The 26,482-nt window shown below is 41.6% G+C and overlaps 1 protein-coding gene across 2 annotated transcripts; it reads right to left on the minus strand.

Annotated features, from left to right (window-relative positions):
• Window positions 1-10,130: 10,130 nt before the first annotated feature.
• On the minus strand, window positions 10,131-22,696 carry GJA3 (gap junction protein alpha 3). Of its 2 annotated transcripts, none has more exons than XM_065849107.2 (2): window positions 20,985-22,696; window positions 10,131-16,071 (listed from the first exon to the last, which is right to left on the minus strand). In XM_065849107.2, the coding sequence occupies exon 2, from the start codon at window positions 16,052-16,054 to the stop codon at window positions 14,519-14,521; it is 1,536 nt and encodes a 511-aa protein (XP_065705179.1). In that variant the 5' UTR covers window positions 16,055-16,071; window positions 20,985-22,696; the 3' UTR covers window positions 10,131-14,518. The 2 variants fall into 2 exon arrangements, with proteins under 2 accessions (XP_065705179.1, XP_071660173.1); XM_071804072.1 differs by having other exon boundaries at window positions 20,974-22,696.
• Window positions 22,697-26,482: the final 3,786 nt, after the last annotated feature.

A 26,482-nucleotide genomic window follows, 5' to 3' on the forward strand; every position in this document is an offset into this window, starting at 1 on the left:
GCCAAACAAAACAAAACAAAAACAAAAAGCCCAAACAAACAATCAAAGAAAACAAACAAAACAAAAACAAAAATCACCAAAACATCAGTGCATAAAAACAGACTCCAGAATGATCTGACATTTCCTTAGGTGAACAACCAACCAACTCTGTAGCCAGCAATATCAGAGCTTCCCAGGACCCATGGACAGCAAGATATCTCCCGGCTGGATTCCTTAATGGATTTCTACCTGACTAGAAACTGCAGTCACTAACAGAGGTCCTTCAAGCTCTACGGCATATTGTCTCTGTCCCTGCCAGCAGGGTCCTTTCCACTGAAGAGAGGATTCCCAAAGTACTAATGCTCTTAAGCAAACTCCAGCCACTGTCCAGTCAGGCTCCAAATGCTTGAGAGAATATTGCCAGGAGGCCTCAAGAATCATCAGTGCTCTGATTCCTGCCTAAACTCCAGGCTGTCACAGCAGCTATAGAGGAGAAAGTCTGCCAAGATGCAGGTGTGCCAAAGGCACATAAGCTCGGAGCAGGGGGGCGTTAACCTTGCTGCAAGCAGGGTTGGACATTGCAAGACAATACTGCTTGACCTTGCAAAGATGAGATTGCTCCTTGGGCAAGATTGTCTCAGGGTGCTGAAAAGGACCTGAAAGTTTATTGTATTTAAAAAAAAAAAAAAAAGGGTCTGTGAGCAAGTTGCCTGGACAGCTCTGCTGAACCACAGACACTGTGGCTGAAGCTCTAGTGATATGCAAAACATCACAAGAAGCAGCTCTTTAAACTGTGAGAAAGGCTAATCTTCCTTTCTCTCTGTTATTGAAAGCTGCCCTGATCTAGATCCCTAGTTATTTATAAACCATGTTACTGCAGGAAACCCTATAAATATCCAAAGCGATAAGCATGCCCTTGCTCTTCCTAGAGTGGCCAACTAAGAAAAAATGGAAATGACCTTTGGCCTGCTGAAACCTCTTCAGCTACCTCCCCTGTCCCCAACCCACCCCGTTAAGCCAAAAGCAGAATTTCCAGGCCTGGACTTGACCTCACATCGTCATAGTCAGCTCTTCAGCCAGAGCTGGATCTCTGTATCTGATGAGGTGGTATTTGGCCACCACACACAGCTAGTAAACTCAAGAGGGGATACAGGACATTCAACAGACAATGCAAGAAAAAAAGACAGTGCACAACATAGAGGACAATATTCTTCTAAGTGCAAAGATTCTTGTGAGGAACAGCTCAAATAGTTTCAAACCTGGCCCTCGTCATGAAACTAAACATCTGTAAAAACCCTGTCTCACACAGAAATATTTCTTGATTAGCTCTTCCAGAATATAATACAAAATGCTTTCAGTTTACTCTCTTCGGGGTTCATTCGTGTTTGATCTCCTCTTGCTGCTGAAGCTTTTTAAAGGGTTACTTCAAATCTACCTGTGAATCAGAAATCTCACTCCTGCCCCAGCAGAGGTAACCACATACCTCTCTGAGTGCTCATTGTCACACTGTGGCTGTCCTGGCAATCATCTGCTCACAGAGGAAAGTGAGGACACATTGCTTGATTTTACTCAGCACCAGTGAGGTCAGACCTGGAGCACTGCGTCCAGTTTCACGGCCCTCCGTTCAAGAGGGATGTGGAGAAACTGGAGAGGGTCCAGCAATGGTTGGTCAAAATGGTCAGGGGCCTGGAGCCTCAGAGATGTAACAGGAGCCTAAATCTACTTGTACGGGAGTTACAAACACAATAAAGCCCAATTCTTCTTGGTCATGACAGATGGTGTGAGAAGTAACAACAACCAGAGGCTGTTGTTCGGGACTTTCAGAGTGGACATCAAAAAATCCACAGAGGATAGTGCTTGTGGCATCACCATCCTCGGAGGTATTCGAGACTTGGCTAGACAGAGCCCTGGCTGACCATATCTAGTTTTCCTGATAGTCCCATTTCGAGTGGGAGGTTAGATTAGAGATCATTAGATAATTTCTATGAATCCATGACACTTTCTATCTCCTTTCCTTACACAAAAAGCATGAAGAAGCAAAACACATTTGTGAAACTCTAACAGATAGTGATTTCCTAAAATAGGCAGCCCATGTGTTCCTCTGGTGGAGTCTGAACAGATGATGATTTCCAAAAGAATTGCACTCACTGTAGGCTGAGAGGCTCAGTGGTGTAGCAATGGCTGGTATAACAGTTATAACTGAAAACTGTACAGAAATCAAGTCTGAAACCAGAGGGGGGAAAAAAAAAAGTTACATTAACTTATTTAAAGCTGAGTTATTTTTTTCTGGATCTGATTTTGGTTACTTTTCACAGTCTTTGACTTCTGTTACATTTGAGGGTTCTTCTTTAAAAGCGTTTCAACCCCTTTTGAATTAAAGAGGTAACTTGTCTAAAGAGTTAAACTGAAACATTTCAGAATCGGTGAAACAAGTAAACTATTTCTCTGTATGTGGTTATAATTATATTTCAAAGTGCACAAAAGAGTTAAGGCATACATGTCCCAGAATAAAAATCATATCTGACAGCTATAATGTCACTTCATAGCTAGGAGGAACATTTCTGCTATCACTAAAATACCACGGATGTAGCCAATTGAACAAAACTGGTACTATCTAAACAAGCTCAGCACACAATGGCCAGTTCCCAGCTTCAGAGGCTCAGCAGATGAACTGTGTTCCAGACAATGCTGAGTTTGTTTAAAGCGTAATACATTTAGTTGTGCATGTCTATATATGAGTTATTGTAAAGTTGCTTTGGGCTAAATTCATTCCTGCTGCAACACCACTGAAATGAGTGTACTTACAGCAAGATTAATTTGGCCCATTATGTACTAAACTTGCAGATCTTTCTTTAAAAAAGAACTATTCTTTCTGCAATTCATCTTGCTCACTGTAGTCATTTAAACACAAAGAAAGTCTTATCTGTGTTACACCAGTGTGGTGGAGTTATACTGGATTTATGTTGTTGCAACTGAAAGAATTCTTTCAGCTGAAAATAAAGACAACTGCCCAAATTACGTGCAGATCACTGCACTTCTCCTATACACCAAAAAACTTCTAACGCACATTTCAGTGTCATGCATGACTTGCTATAGCAACTGTAGGGAAAAGGAATTCAGAGTGATATACAAAACTTTGTTAGAAAGTTAGGTCATGGTTTTAGCTCTAACAGATTTCAACATCTAAGCAAATACGTTTAACCTTTTCCACTACATGGGATGGCAAGCTGTCCATACTCTCTCCATTTCACAGGGCAGCAATGGGATTATTTTCCCATCTGGATCACGTGCAGAGATGGCACTTCAGCACTCTGGGTATGAAAGCTTCTAGCTCAAGGATGAAGGAGTAGGATTTGAAATAACAGCTAGGTGTCTAAAACACAACTAGACATGGAAGGGAAGAGCTCAGAAATCACCTCACCATCACCACCTCTGCTTTGTTTGGCTTGGTGCGGCATGAGGCACAGCAACCCTTCATGTGTTGCAAGACAATTTAAAAATAATATTGAAAAAATAACTACATTCCAGAATGACACATTGCTTCCAAAATGATCATCTAGATGTTTTTCTAATGCAAAATGTGAAGATATATTGCACTCTGGTTTGAAATCTCAGGATCCCTTGGAAAACAGAAATTCTGAATGTCAGCTGTCCTTAGTTCAATCATCATTTTCCAGTTATGAACTCTTATTTCACAGAGCAGGACAACAGAAGCAGGGACAGTCCCCTTCCTGAAAGCATTTTTTCTAAGGCCTCTAACATTTCTGTAAGAGAAAGAAGCTTTTAAAAAGCAACAGGAGGCAGAACAAAGCCAGGTGAGGGAAACTGATTGTCAGCAATGAGCCTACAGGTTGTTCCATTCCTCACTAACAACTCACTTCCTGTCGAGGACAGTGGTGAAAATTCAACTATTTGTGATTCTTTCTTTACATCCAAGGCTTTTCTTTTAAAGGTAAAAAAGACTAAATAAAAATTAAAAAATGGTCATTTACTGGGTTCATCTCTAGTCTCTACTTCTGTAGCTCTAAAATATAAACGAGAGTTTGTCTCCAGTTGCCTTCTCAGAATCAATTTTGTCTCCAGCTTGCCTCCTTTCGCTTAAGCCAGAAACTTCAGCTCCAAACGAAAGAAAACTCTTTGAGTTGTGTGCAGTGGAAAAAAAAAAAAGGCTTTTCCCGGTTCAAAATACACTTGTTTGAGCAAACTACTATTTCTACAGGAACAGCCATCTTGGTACATGATTTTTTACAGGCTTGGAAAGATTTGCTTGCTATTTCAGTTGTTCTGTAAACACACGAATGACAAACACGGGCTCTTTTTGATCTTACTTGATAAAAACAGCATGATGAGTGGGCAAAAACCCTGCTTGTTATTTTTTAATCCTAGAGAATCAAAAGTCTACGGAATTTCTAGTGTTGTTGGGACCAATCAGGCACTTTTCCTTTGAAGAAATGTTGGGTGTGCTGTGGTGAGAAGCTGCAGTTGCAGCACACTGCACAGACCTGTGCCACCTGGGACCTCCAGACATTTAGGTTCCCATTGTGGGGAAGCAACACAAAAAGATGGACAACGCAAGAATCACTGAGGCACATTTTATGGTTTTATCTTACACAGGAGGACAATAATTTCTTCTTAGTCTTAATTAAGTTCTGAACCTTAATTAAGCCACACTTAGTGTGGATGAATTTGGAGCAGCCCATGCTGCTGAGCCACTCTGAAGGACTTTACTTGCTGTGAGGAGAATGGCATGGAGGCAGCCCAGGGGCGGCACTTGGAACTCCACCTGCAGCCGCAGGTACGCTGATAAAAGGGTCCACTCGTGTAAACAAGGAATACCAGAGTTTTTAAAAATATAACCCAAAAGTTAGACTCATGATTCTCGTGCAGGCCACAGCAAGAGGCTGGTACAGACTGCATCCTCCTCACTGCTGCGAAATCCCAGACCACTGCACTCACTAGTACAGCTGCACTCCCAGCAAATGTCAATGTGGGCATTGCTTTGTAGACTCTTGGCCAACAATTTTGTTCTTAAAGCATTGGGCTTTACTACGTTAATTTAATTGAGTAGGGAGTTCAAAAGACTCTGGGACGCTGAAAAGCCAGCGAGCCAGCCATGTATGCTCCTGGTACCCCAGCCAGGCTGGCTCTGCTGCAGGTTGTTCTCAGTTCTGTCCAGGTCATGCTGACAGTGACTGTCTTCTCTGGAAAATAGTTGGGGTGCTTTACAAAAAATCACTGTTTTGTTTGAACAAACCATGTGTGAACACTTCTGTTACCTGTGACAGTGATGAGTAGAGTTTCATGGCCAAATAAATCACGACAAACCACATTCACCATTGTGACAGCTATTTAAGACTAGACATCAGTCATACTTAGATGTGGAACTGATGCTGTCAGTCCTGACTGCTCATTCTGTTGTCTGATTTTGTTGGTTTTACTATATTCAAATTTCAGTCACAGGACTATTTAGAGGCATGTACCATGCCCTCAAGGATGTACTGGCAGTCTGAAAGACAGAAGCAACTTCATGATTTAAAGAGAAATTTAAATCCCTCTTACAGAGCAGACACAGAAAGGAGGGATGGCGCATGAGGGTGTGAAAGCTACCTCTGGTTTAAAGACCTGGTACAATTCAGCATTAAATACCTCAGGAGAGAAATGGAAAGAAACGTAATTACTCTTAACTCAAAGATGCTGCCTTTTCTCTTCTTATACTGCTCACAATGAAGAAGGTACCTTCCCCTCGGAGTGTCCATAATCCAAACATGAATGAGTTTGCTTAGGCAAACCATTCTCAGCTGCTTACTTCTGCATTTTTTGCAGAATTTACATAGCAAACCCCACTACATAAGCCATGCAAAGCAAACAATAGTTTTTTCTGAGGGGCTGGATAGTTCAACCCTTAGTCTCTGCTCATTCCCTAAAGCCAAAATCTTTAGAAAGTTTAATCTTCTCATACTGGCAAGTGAGATATACAATAGCTGATAACTGTTTGCTCCTCCTTTTCGGTTTTCATTTAACTGAGGAATATAAAAATACAACCCATATTCTCATGTGGAAAGTAAGGTTTTATTTCACTTTATTTATGCACTGAATTTGGTGAATCTTGTGCAAACCTGGGAAAGATGTATCCCACAGAAAAATGTATTGTCTTTTTGAGAGTCTGAACTCATCAAGCCCTTTGTATTTTCAAAAATATTCTCTAGATAGCAGAGGAACTCTTTAAAAAGCCATGTCTCACACTACTTAGACATGCAAAGGTCTGGACATTTTAACATATTTTATCATGCTTTCATGGGACAAATAATGACGATGAAGAATTGCAGATATTAATTTGGTTGTAGTGGGGTTTTCTTGGTTTGGGTTGGGTTTTTTGTTGTTGTTGTTGTTGTTGTTGTTGTTTGTGTTTTGGTTTGGTTTGGTTTTTGTTTCGCTCAGGAGACAACCTCTAAAATGACAGAGATCTGGCAGACAAAATGCACCCACCACACACAGGTTAGAGCTGGCTGTGTTGGTGATGCACACATCATGAGCCTGGGCAGCTCTTCATAATAGTGGCGTCAGCCTGCTCATCCCCGCTCCTTGCAGCACCGGGCTCCTTAACCACATCTGTAGCCACTGTCCTAAGTGCTGAGGGTCACCCTTAAAAACAAGGCATGGCATAAGCTCACATATCAAAGATCCTCCTCAGGATACTAAAAATAGTTCTGATAGACCCTGTACTACTGCTAGTGACACGAAGATGCACAGATCACCTACTGTGAGAAAAAGAGGTAACCGCCCATGAAAAACAAATTTTGTTGCTGAGTTCCACTGATTTATTTCTAAAAATTAAAAACAAATCAAAATAAAATCACCAAACCAAACATACAAAATAACCCTATCACGCAATGAAATGCAGCTGGTGCGATCCAACTGTTTTAATAATGCGGTAACCATACTCAATTCTGGCATAATAAATTCTTTCACATACCTGTTAAGCGCTAAAATGTGTATTTTCTCAAACACCCTGTTTTCCTGGACTACAATACTCCAAGGATAACACATCCTTCCTAGGCCACCTTTATGAGAGGGCTCTCTCTTCAGTTTTGGGATTTTTGGATAAGCATCTGCTTGTTCTATTTTTGGCTGAAAACAAACAAAAAGACAGTTAGGCCTGATACACATCCAGTCGCCAAAAATGATCAAAATGTCAGCCCTACTAAGGCCTGACTATCTGACATCTGTTCCCTTGGCACACAATGTGTATTGCTTAAATTTCTATTCCTGCAGCAGAGTGGGAAAGCACTGCTGAAGTTAGATAGCTCTCATTCTCTGTGCAGTCACAGTGAAAATGCCTGCTAAAGCCCAGATGATTGTTCCTCTGCCAGTTCCCTGGGGACAAGAGCAGCAGTACAGGAATGTGCGAGATGCTCCTCATCTGGCTTCCCACACAACTGTACAGCAGAGGTTTACTGGAGGTTAGAGAGCTACCCCCCCGTACGCCTCTTCCCATTGCCCTCCTCATCCTCACTGTGCAGCTATGGAGGAGAGGGGTACACCTTCCATCTCTCCTCCACATGCTCACATCAAGCTGTCTTGCTCAATGTGGCAGCAGAAAGTACTCACTCCATCACACAGGCCTTCAGAAATCAAGAGCAGCAACATCCATTTTTCATACTCCAGCCAGAAATTCTTTAGGAGAGAGTGGATGCAAAGTGACGGCTGCGTCCCAAGGCAGGGAGAGCCCAGTGCCCAGCTGTGTCTGCACCAGCTGATGCTCTCGGCTCTCCTGGGAGAACTCTAACTGTCCGTTCTTCAAGTGAAAAGATTGTGCAAGTTTGCAATGAAACACACATCTGAATAGAAAGTATGCAATATATTCTGGCCACATGTATTGGTAGTAAAACGTGTTCTTGCTCAGAGGCAAGTGAGTTATCTTTAGCAATATACCTGTATTACTGTATCACTTTATTCACTTTCTTCCTTATTACTGCTAAGCATCATCTTAGTACTATCTATATTATACTCCTGTCAGCTTGCTTTATTCCTGCCCAGTTTTCAAAGAAAATATGGTTTGCCATATGGATACATCATGTAAAGCAGAAACATCATTGTCTGAGCACAGGGGACACCAAAAAAATACACTTGACTGTACTAACACAAGAGAGACAAACACTAGGTACTACAGGAGAGAAACTATCCTGTCCTGCCAGGTCCATGTAAGTGTGGCATATGACATCAAGTTTTACAAAACCTCCATACTTAAGACCTCTACAAAAGTCACTTACTGTTGCTCACATTCCTGCTTTTCACAAGTTGAACTTTGTGGAAACTTGGATCTGGCCTCTTCACGGGACCACACAATACTTAAGACTAACTCATCATTAGTGCATTGTACATTTTCAGTACACAATTGGGTTACACTTCCGCATGCTAAACTGTAAACTTTGCCTATAAAGGGGCAAACCAGCAAATTTCAAATGCAGCGGGAACTCCACATTATCTATCCCCAGTAAGGACACGTCTTCCCTGCACTACAATCCTTCGTGCATTTACAGGTAGCAGTCTCATTAGACACATCAGCTAGATGGGTAAATCAAATTACTGAGTCAGCACTGAGGGAAAGATCAAGTCACTATTAACACCACACCACGCAGCATGAAGTGAAGAGTGACTCACATGTAAAATAAGAGCCAGGGGTGCAACCTGTATTCAGCAGAAGGCAGAGAGAGGTAAAACCTGTTGATTTCAAGGGGTTCAGAATTTCAGCACCTGCTGGAGTGAGTCTTGATCACACCTATCTTCTGGATTGTCACCTTCCTTTGAAACCACTGGGGAATTCTGCACAGAGACGGGTCTCAACACCCAGTTTTCCAACAGATGCAATTCAGTGAGCACTCCATAGGAAGAAGGAAACCAGCAGCACAAGTGAATAAAGGGAGAGGGCTAAGTGACTTTCATTAACTGTTCCGTCACGTTAGTATTTTAAAAGACCATCTACACAACCATGAAAATTTAATCTAAAAGAGACAATGCTGTGATACAAAAAGTTTATTTAGTCACAATTTTTGTAAACATGAGGTAAATCAACATTCACATCAATTTGTTTCTTACAGAATTTAATACACAAGGCACTTCTTTGAAGACAGCACTTAACTGTTCATTGTTTTTATTGTTACTACAAGTTCCTGATGGCTCAGAAAGCTCTATCATGTAAAAGACAAACATTCGCTAAGCAACAAGAAAGCTCTGAGTAAGCTTTCTCATGCTTTACAACCCTTTAACTGTGAGAAACAGTGTCAATGGGAATAGGAATATATTCTCCACCTTAAAAATGTTCACATATCTTGTATAACTCTTAAAGGACTGAAACTTCTGCAATTTGATTGGCATCTTATAACACACTTAAAATACAAATCTACAACTTCTTTTTCACATTGTTTTTTTTTTTGCTTATGCAAATTGTCCCATTACCTTTAATGGTCATTTGCAAGAGTAAAAATAACTTGTGTGAAATTGTATTTGCAGGCTCAGAACCATATTTTTGGCTAGAAAGCAAAACATTTATCTTTTGTAAAATCTTCTACAGTGCAACAGTGCAGTGTTTCTCCACAAGTATTTTGTTTGGAATTTTAAACCAGGCTGTAAATTTAGCTGATAACATATGTCACAGCTAGTTTTTGTCATTGAACCTCTAAACACACAAGAAAGCATATCAATAATAATGAACCTTAGTTTATTTTGTAATAATTGAGTTCATGATGGAAAGTATCTCCTTCCATAGCGTGCTCCCTATATATCCAGCTCCCATACTTTAAATACACAGAGAAAACTGGTACTGTAGATGAGTGGTCAGGTTAAATCATCTTTAATGGTACTGCCTTATGCCTGAAGAGTTTGTGTGTTCTAGTAAGACATTTCTCTCTTAGGTTTAACAAATCGGCAGAGTCATTCTTTTACTTCTTATACAAATGTAAACTTAGAAAACAGTTTATTTCATCCAAATGTGCAATCTGAAATCAAAAACTGAATGTAAACTTCAGAAAATCAAAATTAGAAGAGCACACTTTTCACAAGAAAAATCAAAGTAAACTAAACAAAACCATTTGAAATTAAGAAAAAAAAAAAAAGAACAACAACAACAACAAAAAAAGAACAAAAAAAAAAAAAGGAACAAACCCAGCCTGTTCAAATCCACAGTGTTAGTGTCTGTAGTAAACACAAAGATCTGGGGGCTCAATGCTCAGCATCAGCAGACTCTTGTCACCCACGTAAACTCAGTGGGATACAACAGTTCGTAGGAGCCAAGGAAGTGGATCCATGTCTAACCAAAAAAGGACCTAAGTACTGATCTGATTTTCAAAGCTTGTCTTAATTATTTTACTGATCCTACACTTATGTACTCATACCAGAAAATAATCTCAAGAGCTGCAAAATGTCAGACATTTAATTAGCTCTAAGCACCTTCATGAATATACTGAGTCAAATCAATCCCTGGAACCACTTCTCACACAACGGGCTTCCAAATTACCAGAAAAGAGCACATCTGCTTTTTCAGTGGATGCTACCTATTTTCAAGAAGCAATGATTTTCAATGCCAGCACAGACCAACAAATTCAAGGAGTACTTTTTTTTGTCTATGGAAAAACAAGAAATTGATTTTCATAGATAAAATATTCCACTTTAATAAAGGGAGGGTTCCAGGAGGTTGTCTTCATTTGTCAAAATTTAAGGCCACATTAGTGTTTTGGAAAATATGTTTCATACAATCATTGCAGTTGGAAGGGACCTCTGGAAGGCATTTATCTGTCCCAACCCCCTGTGCTCCAAACAGGGTCAACTAATACCAGTGAGCAGACTTATTGAAAAAAGAGTAGCACATCATACACCTGATAACTTGTTCAGAGAGTATCTTGTTCCAGTTTTCTCCCCTTCTTTTCCATAGTTTACTTTAGCATTCTTTTAGACTTCAAATAAGAGAGAGAACTATTTTCCCACAATCATCCTACTCCGAGAGCGAAACTGAGTGTTTCAAGGTCTTTTTTCAGTTTGCTTAATATCAGGCATGATTCTTTTCCGACTTCCACTTTTGCAGTAACTGGCTTCATGTTAGCTGTGTGTCTAAGATCTTTCAGGATTGTAGCTTGAACAGCTGTATGACCACGCTAAATCAAATTATCACTTGCTACCAGTTCCCTCTTTGGAATTAGCTGATGTGTAACAGTAATCAACTCAGAAATTAGCAGATTATTTTTGCCAACAGACTGTTGTACAAGTGAGTTGGTGTTTGCACATATTTTCTACAACTATGGAAGTGTGCATAGTTATGCTTTACGCCTAACATGGTGAATTCAGTGATCATCCATGAGTAAAGACTGAAGTACTCAGAATCAGCCACACCAATATTTTTTTTTCAACAAATCTGATTCCAGCTGTGATGTGGCAACTAAAAGCAGTTGCAAGCACTAAGGGGGAGTTCTGCCGAAACAGTTACCTGGGCTTAAATGAAGAAATAATTACTGGACTCCAAATGAAATGGTAGGTAACCAAGAGCCTTGACACTGTACAGTTATGTGATGCAACCTAAGTTCATCTTAAAAGCACAACTTGGGAGTTGTAGCTTTGCTTTCTCAGACCAGTACTGCTTGGATGTGAAGGTTGCTCTGTCAAATTTCTCTTAGGGATTGCAGTAGAATTACATTCCTCCGCTTAAGCTTCACCTAACAGGAAAAATGATCTTTTATAGCTTTCCAGTACTTACTCTGCCTGAAAATACCATATATTCCACAAAAGCACCTGAACTCTCTGCACATTAACTTGAAAAGGGCAGACCAGATATCAGTTGATCCCAAGCTAAACCTATCTCTGATATTTTTTATATACAACATTATTGCAATCCTGCAGGACACACTCTGTGAGGGTTGTACTAAAGTAAGGGCTGCAAGATTCAGGCCTCCATCAAACAAGTCAGTTTTGCTCTCAGGCATTGCTATAAAAAAAGCACATAATCCAGGTGGTCTGGTTTATATAAATACACTCCAGAAAGACTTTGATTTCATTCTTCAGAAGCATAAAAGAAAATTTAGCCCATGAATTTTGATGTACTAAAATACAGAGATGCCTATTGGATTATTTCAGCAATATAATTACTTGGCACTTAGCAAAACTTACAAAACTGCTACTATAAATCTAAAAATTTTGAGTGTTAAACTCTGCCTTTGTCTACATCTAGGCAACTTTATCAACTTTAGTTGAAATACAACATAGTTGCATGGATACAACAGAAAGCAGAATTTAGCTTTTAATTTTTTTGCAGAAAGGGGTTTTATGGCTTATAACAGAGAAAATTCACAAGAGCGTGCCTGAAGCTAAACACCTAATAGAAAATACCTTTATTTTACCACTGTCCATTGACTTCTAATGCAGCATCTGCCCCAAGACCAGTAGCAGCAGAAAGACTCCTCCTGCCCTGGTTCAGCAAAAGCAGGTCAAGGAAGTCATGAGACAACATGCCCAAGGGTTATAGAACAGTGCTTCTGATTATGAGAAACTCTTCTGTGTCTGCTCAGAAAGCACTAAAAATAAGTGTTTCATCTTGAGTGATGGGAATATATTTTAACTGTTGAATAAAATAAACACACTCAGGAAAACATTTAACAGCAGAGGTAACTCACAATTGTAACTACTTGCTACACAGTGATCCTGCTTTGCCTGAGTAAGGACTGCACTGTCAGGCCAAATACTTTGAGGATGCAAAGGGCTATCCCAGTGTGTTCGGCTGCTCTTCTCCAACTACAGTACTTTCAATTCACAGCAGCAACAGGACTGACTCCGAGCTTCAGTTCTTTTGGCTTTTGCTTAGAACGGAAGTTGGGCCTAATCCTGCATTCCCTTTGTACCCACACTCTCCCAAGCTTTACTAGGCATTCAAAATTCTGACTAATGTCTGTGAGAGTACTTGTTACAAAGGAATGAAGGACAAAGAGAGTTGTAAGGAAAGCTGCACCTTAATCAAAATTATCCAGTAATTTCCTCCACCCATTTTTAAGGGAAACGCACAGGTTTCAAAAGCAGGATTTTAATATCTCTAAGGCCCCAAATCTGCATTCCTTCTGGCTCCCAAAACTCCATGTGAATGTTAGTTTTGCTTGAATAAGACCTGCAAGATCCGTCCCCAAATCTTGCTCCTTGTTAAATTGAACGGAAATTCTGCAAGTGATTTCAGTGGGATCAGAACAGACCCTTCAGCCCAGCATGTTGCCCCAATATTTTGGCCACCTTTCTGCAACAAAATACTGTCTAAATCTGTTTTCACTGACCTGTAAGACACTACAGATTGTTGTTCAAGGAAAATGTAGAAGATCAGAAGAAATAATGTTCCTTGGGGAATTTTACCATTAGTAATTTTCTTTCCCCTTACATTTTCTTGTAAGATCAAAGATCAAACTAAAAAGATTAAGTAGAGAGTCACATAACTTTAAACCTACAGATCAAAATTATTCTCAAAATGTTCAAATACTTAAAAATATGCACTCAAGTTTACTTCTAAAAAGCATTTTTCCAACAAACTTAAGCTGATATCTAATAGTCTAAAATGCAGAGTTGTACTTTATCCTATTGTTTGTCCACGGGCAACATATGGGGCCACAATGTATTGAAATAATAATCCTTGCCTTCTGAAGAGAAATGTGTAATAATTTCTGAGGTGTGTTTTAAATTCTTGTCCTTCTCTAAGCAATTTCAGAAGTCATCTAAAATTATAATCAAACATGCTCAAACATATTTGTGGGCTTAAAAACATGGTGTGATCATGATTGGCAAACACTGAATAGAAGGTCAAACCAAACACTTCCTAACAGGCCAAGAGTAAAAAAAAAAATATAGAAAGATGAAGCTCAAAAATCTATTACAGGGGTCACCTAAACTTCGCCCGGCCGAGGACCACACTGGCGATTTGCCATGAGCACACAGGCTTCATTGAGTCATGTTATATGGAAGAGACTTAGTCACCTTTAATATGGCAAGTTGGTCCGCAGAGATGACAGGTGCCAAGAGGCAATATGCCACCCTGATGTTTGCCATAGCGCCACGTAAGATTTAAGAGGAAGAAAATAAGTCATCGCGTCCGCTCATGTAGAGCTTATGTGAAACAGGGTGGAAGTAAAGGCAAGGGCAACAGGGAGATGATGGCCAGGCACAGGGGCAATAGGGATATTAGCATTTTTCTCCGATGGAAGTCAGTCTCAGGGCACATGACCAGCTACCATCACCACCTGTAACCTGTGCAGGCCTCCCCTGTGGCTGCCCTTGGGAGATCTGCCATGGACATGAAGGAAAGCGGATTTGGTCCCCTGGCCCACGGGCTGCGCTTTGGCCACCCCTGACCTATTAGAAAATGTTGATATTTTTCCCCACTACAACTCACAGAGTGCGAAAACAGCAAGCGTCAAAGTTTGAAACCCAGGCCTTCCCACCCACGCCAGGCCCGGCCTCCCTGGGCAGCTCCCCTGCCCGCTCTGCCTTCCATCACCTGCTCCTCTGAGCAGAGGCGACCGCGCTACACGGCCAGGTCGTCTGACCTGGCTCTGCAGCTGCTCGACTTACTGGCCCTGCTCAAGCGCCGTGTGTCTACGAGCAGTGGCGGCTCATGCATCTCCACAGTGGTGCAGGCAGCTGAGATGGGCTGTTCCCCCAACAGCTCCTCCTCACCCTCCACACCCCACTTACTGCCACTTGCCCCACTCAGGCTGGTGCTGCTGCGGCTGTTGGCCACAGCAATGGGTGGTGCAGCCGGTGGCGGGAGTAGCTGCTCCAGTGGCTCTTGCTGCTCAGGAAGGGGATGCCGGACACTGCTGGGGGTAGAGGAGCCGTCCGAGCTGGAGGGCGCCTTCCCCTGCTGCTCAGCTGCCATGTTGACCCAGTTCTGCTCGGCTGCCAGGGCATGGCTGTTGCTGTTGAAGTAGTTGATGACAGCTGGCGTGGGCGTGGCGATGGGGGTCGGAATGGTGACAGGAGTGGAGATGGGTGTGGGAGTCACAGCACGGTGCCTCTCCTCAGGAACTGGTGGAGAAACAGGGTAGCTGGTCATGGAGGTCGTGTTGGAGGGGGGCCGTGGTCTTGGAGCAGCTGCAGCATAGTATGGTGCCATGGTCACCGGGGCCAGCAGTGGTGTAACAGTGCGGGTATCAGGCAGAACAGGGGGGGGTGCAGCTGTTGTGACCACCATGGGTGGTGCCGGTGGTGGCAAGGCAACAGGTTTGGACTCCCCTGTTACCATGACTGGTGTCATTGTTGGAACGGGCATCTCAAGGCTGTAGCGGCTTGTCATGCCCTGCTTAAGCTTCTTCCACCCCAAGTGATATATCTCAAGCATGTTCAGCAGCAGAGAGACAGAGGCCACCACCAACATGAAGATGATGAAGATGGTCTTCTCAGTGGGCCTTGAGATGAAGCAGTCCACAGTGTGTGGGCAAGGTGCACGGCTGCACTGGTAGACTGGCTTTAGCTCAAAGCCATATAAGAAGTACTGGCCCACAATGAAGCCCACCTCAAGTAGTGTCTTGAAAATTATGTTGAAGACGTATGTGCGGAGCAGGGCACCCCCCATACGGATTCTACCACGTTCATCACGGATTGGCAGCTTCTCCTTCCCCTTTTTGCCAATAGGATCCTTGATGTTATTGCTGCCTCCTCCACCACCACTGCCAGATGCTCCTGCTCCTGGGTAGTTGCTGTCTTTGACATTTCCTTTCTTCTTCAGTTCTTCTTTCTCTTTCCTCTTTTCCTCCATGCGTACAATATGCAGCACATGGCCCAGGTAGATGAGAGTTGGAGTAGAGACAAAAATGATCTGCAGCACCCAGAATCGGATGTGAGAAATGGGGAAGGCTTTGTCATAGCAAACATTTTCGCAACCAGGTTGCTGAGTATTGCAGGTAAAGTCTGACTGCTCGTCTCCCCAGACCTCCTCAGCAGCTGCCCCCAGCACCAGTATCCTGAAGATAAACAGTACTGTCAGCCAAACCTTGCCAATAACCGTGGAGTGCTCCTGCGCATTCTCTAACAGTCTCCCCAGAAAGCTCCAGTCACCCATTGTTTCAGATTTCTAACCTACAATAAGAACATTAGAGCAATTAGAGCAATGTTTAAAAATCTTATCATTACACAATGCCAGGGCAGAACAGACTGATTCTCAACAAATAACACTTCTTGAGTGCACTTCCCATTGCAGAAAATTGCACACCTATGTGAAGAATTCCCTAACCCTGTGACAGTGCGGCCAGGGAGTTTGGTGAGCACAGAAGTGGGATGGTTAGTGCTTTCACCTAGCTGATACAGGTTTGTGTCTATACACAATGACAACCAAGAAAGATTCATAACCAGAAGGCCTACAAGATTTAAATCTTTTAAAACCATTGATTTCTCTGTTTCCCCCACCCGAGATGCCTCTAACTGTTCTTGCCTATTTTTAGAAAAGAACAGATGGAAATCAGTTCAATTCAACAGAATATTCCTGCTATTAATGTGACTGCACTTGTATCAGTGTGTACTAAAAAGTTTGCCTAACTCTAATAATTTTATTGTTATCAGGACTTATTTACTCCAGCATTCAGGAGGTTAGTAATGTCCCAGGTCTCTGCTATTTTCATACTGTACAAACACATAAAAATAATTACTTTAAACCTACAGAATTTTCAGTTTTAATTTTAGAATATGTACATCAAGAACAAGTAAGTTCTCAAAGCCTATTCATGTTGGAGTGGGTTTATTTCTAAAAGGAAACAATTATTTTAATAACTTGAAATATTGGGAGGAAATAGAAATTCTGAGATGTTTCTATGCCGTTTCCCCTATGGTCCTGCCAGCTGCTGTTACTGAGCCACATGTACTGCAACCTTATTTTTAAAAAAAAAACCCAAAACACTCAAAGGCACTTCAGCAACGGTGCACAGAGATTATATTGGAAAAATAAAATTATATCCTATGACTTTATTTCTATGGTAAGCAACTAGTACATATGCTCAGTAGTTTCCACCAATCCACAAATGATGGGCTTCCCATGTCCAGTTCTAGGTAGTGACACAGCTTTTGATTTGGAAAGGCTTAAAGTTCAGTTGAGAAACAAGCTATTACATGCTGATGTCACTTCTGTTATCCTTGGCCTGCTCCTAATTGGAAGATACGTAAGACTATTGGAATATATGTAAGAAGTACATTTCATTCTTCTAATGAACGCACTTCTATACTTTATATGTCAACCTCCAGCTGAAACAAAATACAAAACTTTACTTTCAGATAACTTTGATACTTTCAGAAATACTTAGATCACAATTATCATTCAGATATAACAATCCGCATTACAAAAACACTATCAGAAAAGACCAATTATCCTCTCATTTAAAAATCTCAGAATATTTTATAACTGAATTGCACTTTAGTCTTTCTATTTTTATACTTTTTGTCCAAATACCTCTATGTCTCACAGTTCCCGATATGAGAAGGTGTTCATCATTACAGGTAGGAAATTACACTGAGAAAATATACTGTTCTTGGTACAATATCTACTGTGATTTCCAACAATGATGCTAACTGTTTTTCCAGAGGAAGCATTTCCAAAGTCCATACTGAACTTCTTTCATGCTTTTAGTTAAGGTAATTAAAGAAATCAAAGTGATTTCGGGTAGGTTTTTTTATAGCTTGATTTTACTATGAGGCAATGAAATACCTGTAGCTGCTGATTAACATGCTCTCACACAAAAAGCAACAACACACACACAAGTATTTTGCACTTTTGTAAATCCTAGAATACTGATTCACTTTTTATCCCCACAAAGTTAATTCAACAATAATTACCCCTAAATAGCCCAGATCTTTGATATTTTTCAAAACCACTTTCCCTTTAATATAACTGAATCGTTTTTCCAGGATAGCATGATAAACTGCAAATGACAATATTAACAATGAAACACTGACTTTGTGTAGTGATGACCCCGATCCTAAAAAATTTTTAATCATTTTCTTGAAATATATTCTGATTTTTTTTTTAAGGATTGTATTTTTCCCCTCTTAAAATAGTAACCCAAAACGATATTTTTTTAAGAATACTTTATTTTTATAATCCTAATTTAATATGTTTATATGATTTAAAAATTTAATCCTCAATCTTAATTCTATGAGATTTACATATTTTGGATGGTGAAGTAATTTTAACCTTGAGAAGTATTAATTTTTCAGGCAATAATGAAGTTATTTTTTATCTTTTTTACTCAAAAGCATTTGAGGATATACTTGGTTTAGTTCCATCTTTGGATAGAATTAAACTGATGTTTGGGAATGTTCTCATTTTGAGTAGTCAAGATTGTCATGTAGGAACAGCAGAATGAATAATGTGATATTTGATGGATTAAAGAAGTTTAGCATAACGCTAAATCCAGTATTTCATGTCTGCTAACTTCTGCACTATTCTTTGTCTCTCAGTTGAGTTCTCTCTGTCACACTCTTTGTTTTCTATCCAGATCAAGCGAAATAGGCAGCTCAGATAATAAGTAGTCAGAGTCACGGTCTGTTTTTTGTTACTAATATTTGTAATAGAAAATGTATTAATCAGTAAAAGTTAGCATATTAAATCTTCTTCAACACATTAATTATGGTCCATTTTCAGCACAGCTGCCATTACCCTTGCTTCCAACAGCATAAGAGACCACACACTGTTCTTCAAGAAGACAGATGCTACCTTCTATTGTTTAAAAAAATTAAGTCGATCTGCTCTCATGAAAAATTATAACCCCTGTACTGTAATATGGTATTACAGCATTTTTTTTTTCATCTACAGGCACACCGTAGTGTATTTCTTACTGAGATCAACAGGCAATGTTGACTACAATGAAAGTAGGATTTTTTTGCTTTTCTGAAGAATCATCTACTGATTAGTGGAAGAAGAAAAAAACAAACCAAAGCAAAATCTAAAAAGTAAAGGAAATATTACAAATAATACCGTCTAATTTATGCTCAGTCATTCTCCATTGACTAGTGTCATTGAAGATGTTTTTTTTCTTTTTACTACAGGCCAGCAATGCCCAGGCTGAGATAATGCAGGACACCAAAGACATGACATGATACAATCCTCGAAAGATACACTTTAAAAAGCTATCCTAATCCTTACATTAATGAAAAGATTTATTTATGTTTATCTGAGTCTGAAAGTTCTTCCTGTATACAAAGAAAAATTAAGCAGGGAACAGATGCTTCACCACATCTTAACTGTACAGAGGTGAAAATGTCAGTGTTCATTTTAGTATGAACTGCAGCAAACATTGCCTTCAACTACAAATGTGTATTACCCATAATACATAAATATGGGAAGGACATAATTCCCAAGGGCAATGCAAAGATCTGTATCTCCACTGGTTGAAGGTTTCTCAGAAATCCAGGTCCCAAATTTTTCTTCAATGTCAATACTTCTTACGCCAATGTAACTCATCCAAAATTCACATCAACCAGAGGGCTCACAGAGCTCACAGCATATTTAAGTTGTCATGATTAAGTTCAACAATAAAATACCTAAATCTAAATTTGAACAGGCACAACTCAGTATTTTAGCTGAGAACAATTCCGAGCTTGCTTTTGTAGTGTTACATGAACTTCAGCTGCACAGTACCATTTCCAGCACTACTGAAACAGAGAGCTAGGCAATTGTTAAGCCCTAATCTCACATATGGATTGTGAAGGAAGCCATTTTTTCTTTCTGTGCTTGGAAAAAATGCAAATTAAGAAATGAAACATCTTTATCTGTATTTCATGACATTGATGCACAAATATCCACTAGCAAATAGCAGAGAATGTCTCAGAAAGAAATCTAATTCAACAGTATGAAAGCAAGGACTTCATGAAACTTCAGATCATTTTCTAAGAACTGAGAGTCATATATTGTTTGTGTCACTTAATTCCTCTGAAACAAATATTGAAAAATGGGCAGTTCATAAAAACTGGCATAGCGTTGTTTAAGAATCAATGTTGTGCCATTATTAGGATTAGTACATGCACAAATACACTTTGTGGGTGGTGTGTGCGTGTGACAAAGAGAACGAGACAGAGAATAAATTTTTAAAGCTGTGATGTCATACATATCCCTCTACAGAGAATAAATCATTCTCATCTGGCATCTATAAACTTGCTAGTTATTATTTCTGTTCCAGATGACATCACCGAAGAGGTTCATCACCATGTATCAAGTGTGTGAAATACAATATTTTAATTTTAATATTTTCATAGAAATATACAATAGTTTTATTTCTCATGTTACTCAGACATGTATATATGTATTTATATACACATATGAACACAGACACACAGATAAATAACTACACAGCTATGTTACATATATTAACTGATTATGACACCTGGTATATTTATGATTTTATTAGACTGGTATATCTAAAAAATGTCCTTCGGCAATTGTTTAGAAACCTAACATGTCCCTGTCTGAATAAGATTTCTTAAATGCAGTCCACATTTTCTTTCATTCCTTGTCACAGTCTAGGACCTTGGGATTTAGGTTTTTATCTTCCAAATTAGCCACATTTTATAAACCAGAATGACTAAAAAATGCTGTTAAATAAAGAAAACTTGCAATATTCCCTTTGTTTTTACACTAAACAATTAGGCATCTCCATTGCTCTCAGGTTTTTAACTCTGCCAATTTAAATCCAATAAAAGTAGTCACCCCACACAAAATCTGCAGCATGACCATGTAATTCCATACAAACTGGCAGATGTGGAGGGACAGATTGAGCCCCTATAATTTCAATTGAAACTTAATGGTATTTGGCCACATACATATATCTGAAACACAATGGTTGAAGTTTCATAATTCGCTTTATAAACTTGTTTAAAAGAAGACTTGAAAAATATCTTCTTGCTCACAGTGCCATCCTTTCTGACACAGCTATAATTTTCTTCATTGTATTTTAAATACTCGCTAAAAATTAAGCCCTTAGATGATCTTGTTATTACCTTAAACTTACTTTGCTGCTATGGAGCCTTTTCTTAAATCCACGGCAAAACTTCTCTTGACTTCTTCTTGACTTGGTTCAAACTCTGAGTGAAAGTTTGGCCTGAGTAATGGAAAAGTGCAAAGAGTGCAGGGCTGAGCCCAGGAGGAGAGCTACACTTCCACTTGTTAAAATCCTCTGTTCCCTGGCATAACAAACCTTTGCTCTGATTTGCTACTTGCATGAGAAAAACAGGAACAAAAAGTAACCCCTTTCTTCCCCCAGAATACTCAAATGCCATCTTAGAGCTCTACATTGGAATTAAAAGACAGTGACTTACCAGTAAAACTCTGAAAGGTGTGAAGGGTGTGGAACTACCAGGGGACTACGGAATAGCAGTCAAACATGAGGGCAACAGTCTCTACATCCCAAGTGAGTGAAGCATGAATGAGACAGATCTGGCAGGTGCCCACATACAATCAGCCACACAGATCTAAAAACTGCACAGTAAGGAGTGTTCCGCCCCCCAGCTGCAGGGATACAAAGGAAAGACAAGCCCTTCTGGCATTCAAAGATCCCCCACCCTTTTCACTGCAGAGAAGCAGTTACCTCAACAGGTATCAGCCTGAGGGGACTTCAGGCAACTTACAGTAACTACAAGGAGATGGTGCTATAAACCCTGCTCAGACTTCTTATAGTACATTTTTGTCTTATGGGAACTATTTAAATCTCTTTCTAGTTTAATTCTAAAATGTGCCAGTGGGATATTCCCTTTTCCCTTTAAATTTCCCTTAAAGGGAAACTCCAGTAGCTCTGGCTACTCAGTTCAATTCCTTCTTCATATCTACACCAGTGTCTTAAAGACTTAGCACACACTCAGGATTCCTAATAAAATCTAAGGCTTATGTGATTCCTTCAGCGATCCAGTGATGAACTCAAATACTTTTCTGATACTCTTTTTTCCTACGGGGAAATAAACAAACAACAACAAACAAAACCACCACCACACCAACAAAAAACCAAACTTTTCTTGCTTATAACATAGGCAAACTTTTGCCTAATCAAGCTATAAATATCTTCCAAAGAATTCCAAAGGATATTTATTCATCGTAAATACTTTACAGCCCTTGTGAGTCCTAAGCAAACAAATGAGTGACATGTTCTTGGTAACTCTCAGACCAAAGATGTGACCAGAGTGAGGTAAAAGCTTGGTCAATGCATGGAGGTTACATAACCATTTCCCCCACTATTGGAAGAAAGCATTCATAACTCATAGCTCTCCTCAAGAAAACACCAGAACCACCCTGGGTTACACTTGTCAACTCCATCATTCTGTGTGGCACCACTTACAAGGGTGAAAGCAATTCTGGCTCAGCTATATATTTAGGATTTAACTTTACTCCCGGTGTGAAACTGGCTTGAAATGCACATGAATGTTCAAATGTTAGTGGTAACCTGTAAGGGAGAAATTACATGTCCTTACACATGCATACTTGGATGGGCAAGGGCCACAACAATCCCAGAGACGAATGACATGTGGTACTTCCCCCTCCACTGCATTTTCTGAGGTATTTTGTGAGGTTTGGGCACTTCTCCCTGCCACACCAGGCTCAGTTATCTGTCCCATTTGCAAGCACCGCTGCCTCCGTGGGGCTGAACACAGGATACTCACACCAGGGTCCCTCACAGAGGTATTTGGAGCGGTGGGACCCTTCCTACTAATCCTCAGCAGGATGCGCGGAGCTCTGCCTCGCCCTGCCCTTCCCTGGCGCCCAGCGCCGAGGTGCAGAGCCCCCGGGTAAGCCCCCGCCTCCCGCGTCCGCCCGCGGCCACGTCCCCTCCGGCAGAGCCCCCTCCGCGGGCTGCGGATCCCAGGGCCGCCTGCCGAGCGGCGCGGCCCCGGGTCGCTCTACTTACGCTTTGCAGAAGCAAGGCTATTTTAAGTAGCAAAAGCTTAACTCGTTCAGAAGAGTCGCGACAGTGTTGGCGCATAGCTCATTTAACTGAGGGGAAGAGCAGCCCCCAACCTTTGCCCGGGCTATGGAAAGAGGCGGCGGAGGGGAGCGCGGGGGTGGGAGCGCCGGGAAGCCGGTGCCCGGCGCCCTACCTGCTACCTCGGCTGGCAACGCGCCCCTGGGCGGCTGCCACAGCCCGCCTGCGGCAGGGGAGCTCGGACATCCCCCCCCTGCAGGCACCGGGCACCCGTCCCTCCCTCTCTCCCCTCCCCTTGCCCGCCTCTCACAGCGGGCTGAGCCGCCGGCTCCACATGCAGCCACTTGCCGAGGGGCTGCGGGACGGGCCGGAGCCTTGGGGAGCTCCGAGGGGAGCGGCTGGGGCGCTCGCCCTTCTCTCCCTGGCTTTTGAAACGTTGTCACTGTGCGGACAATCCATCCTCCTTCGCGGTCCAGGGTGGGATTTCCTGAGAAGTTGTAAACAGTTTCTTCCTCTGAGAGGATAAAGGCCTAAGAAAGCCCTGCCCGCTGGGGTTCCCGCCCGCTCCGCTCGAAGGCAGCGCGGCGGGAGCCGCCACCTGCCCGGCCCCACCGCCCCTGCCTGCTGCTCCCCGTCAGAAACGGCGGTCCCGGCCGCCCGGGGTGGGGGGGGGCTCGGTATCCGAGGCACGGCCGCCGGGTACGGTGTGCTGCACCTTGGCGGCAGCAGAACGGGCACCCCGCCCAGCGCGCCCCGCCGCGCAGCCCCGAGTCCCGCTCCCGCTGCTTCGCGGGGCGGAGCAGCGCCGCCCAGTGGCGGCCGTTGGCAGGCTTGTAACGGCTGGGCTGGGGCGGTTGGCTGCAGTGCGCGGTTCGGCGCGGCTGCCCCAGCGGCCGGGAATCGTAAAGCAGAGAATCTTAAAGCGGAGAACCCGCTTTTTCCTACGTCTTAAAGCCAAATTTAAAAGCAAAACCAAAAAACAACCAAAAAACAACCAAACGTTCTTCACCAGAAGAACCCCAAAGAGCTGTCAGCCTCACGACCCGGGGTGCTTCACAGGCGCAGGCTACTGCCCCTCAGTGCAGATGGGGCCTTTGGTTTTCAGAGCATTGCATCAACTCCTTGTAGCTTGACAAGACACTTGTCAAATTTTATAAATGACAAGCCTGTGTCTTCAAAGTTTGAGAGCTTATACCTGAGACTGAGCCTATGTTAGGAAAAGAAGACATTACGGATAATCTTTTGGAAAAGTTTTTTTCCCCACAGACTCTGCTCAGTCAAGATCAGCTGTCAAGCTGTTGTGCACAGACCACCCAAAAACAGATCAGTTACAACTATTTTCAAAATGATGATTTAAAGGTGGCTCTTGATATTTTCATCATTGGTACTCAAAAATATTAATATCACCGACATTTTGGTTAAAGGGTTTTTTTTGTGTGTTTTTTAGTGTTGCCCAGAGAAAGGAAAGCATTAGACAGAATCACTTAAACGAGCATGATAACTCAGTGACTCTTCAGCAATAATATGAGTTTCTGTTGATAGCTACTCTACAGTCAGAGAGCTGAAGACTTAACCACCTCAGGTCATTCTCAAGGCTCCCTGTTGCTCTGTTTACTAAAAACACCACCCAAGAAAAATGTTGGGACGCTTTGATGAGCTGTGTGTAGCAGAGGACTGGTGGCAAACCCAAATAGACCATCCCCATGTTCTTGTATCCTTGCAGCACTTGGTTGCTCCCTAGAAGTTTTTCAGCTGAAAACACTAGGGAGGAAGATCTCTGTTGACCTAAGCACTAGACCTAAGCACAAGGACAAATGACTTTATTTAGAGATGGGTGATATATCCAAAACACAGTGGTGCCAGAATTGTCAGTGTAGTAGTACTGCAGTGTGGATCCTGAAGCAGTGGGACATGAGGGACAATGTTAGGGCATGGGAAGGAAACCCAGAAGTCCCAGTAACTCCTGACGTTGTAACTTCCTTCATGCAGTGAATTCCTCCAGCTCATCAGGTCAGCTGAAGGGCAGAAGGTTTGATTTTAGGGAGAGGTAGAGAAACATCTCTCATTTACAACCATCTGTCCAAAAGGTCTAATATCATGAAGCACTAGGTATTTCCATGATTGCTTTTTCAGCCTCTGGAAGGTTTCAAGTGACATTTCACACCATCTGTATAAACAGACCTTGACACCTGCTTGCAAAAAAAAATATTCTGAATCAGGAGAGCAGTGAGGTTCTAGAGTAGCCTTTCGGTATTGCCGCAGAAGATCTTTAAGATAGAATTCAGTAAATTTCAAACAAGGATAATCTGAAGCAGTACCTGCCTACCATGGGACCACAATCATCAGCTAGCAATTTCCTTTTCAATAGCCCTTCTGGGTTCTTACAAGAAGAGGTTTGGGCTGTTGACAAAACCCTCTGGGATGTTTGTAGGAAGTGAGACAGTCGAGGATACAAAATCCCTGAGAGAAAATTGAAGTGAGCAGCTTTAAAAATAAAGGACAAATTACATACTGGTGAAAGCACAAGCATGAAAGCGTGTTGAGAAGGTATGGAGAGCTACTTGTTAGTCACATACTAGAAGAGGAGGATCTAAAGCCAAGTTAGGGAAAAATAGAAAAAGTAGGACTTGTCTCCCTGAGAAATTTATTCAGAAGGCAGATATGCTCAGATTTATACTATAGTGTTAAAAAGTGTCTCTTCATATGGACGTCCTGACAGAGGGATTCCCATGGAAGCTTCCCATGGAAGAGCCATCCTGCCAGCTTCCTCACTGTCACTGTCATTTGGGAAGCAGTGGAACAGGCTGCCCAGGGAAGTGGTGGAGGTGTTTAAAAGATGCATAGATGAGGTTCTTAGGGGCACAATTTAGTGCTAGAGTTAGGTGAGGTTATGGTCGGACTTGATGGGCTTGAGGGTCTCTTCCAACCCGAATGATTCTATGATTCTGTCTTTAAAGGTGCACAGCACTGCCAGTGGCCAAATGCCACTGTAGTGTTCTCCAAATCCCCACGTCCTTATTATGTTTTAAGGGTTCCCTCCATTGTCATTAACACTAGACAAGCAACATAAAGCTTAAGACGACATAAATTTTTACGTTAAAATGCATATTTACATCATTTTAAGCCTTCCTTTAATTATCATCTTCAGTACCATTTTCTGTCTTCCATCCAAGCCTCCACACTGATGACAAACCCGGTTCTACACATAGATATTTAACAGTGTTTGATTTGGCTGGCACATAAACAAACTGAATTCAAGAAATGTCTAGACAAAATAGGCAGGTATTTTTAAGACCAGAAGAATCAGGTTTGCATGGCAAGGTACAAAGAAAAAGATAAAAACCAGACACCAAGCTTTATGAAATGATAAGGTCTCATAAGTTAAGGATATATCTTGATCTTACTCTGAACCTGAGCTGCTGCCCAGCAAGAAAAACGGACCATTTTCAAATCAATATTAATCCAAAACAGTGATTTACCCCATGCTATTTTGAACTTAAGCATCTATTTTGAAATACAAAAGAGGATCACTCTTACCACAACCACGCATCCAAACACAGCTTAGCGGAAGGACCCCTAAACTACCGTACATGTTGTTA

The sequence above is a fragment of the Patagioenas fasciata genome, chromosome 1, assembly GCF_037038585.1.
Source record: "Patagioenas fasciata isolate bPatFas1 chromosome 1, bPatFas1.hap1, whole genome shotgun sequence".
In the NCBI taxonomy this organism is placed as follows: domain Eukaryota; kingdom Metazoa; phylum Chordata; class Aves; order Columbiformes; family Columbidae; genus Patagioenas; species Patagioenas fasciata.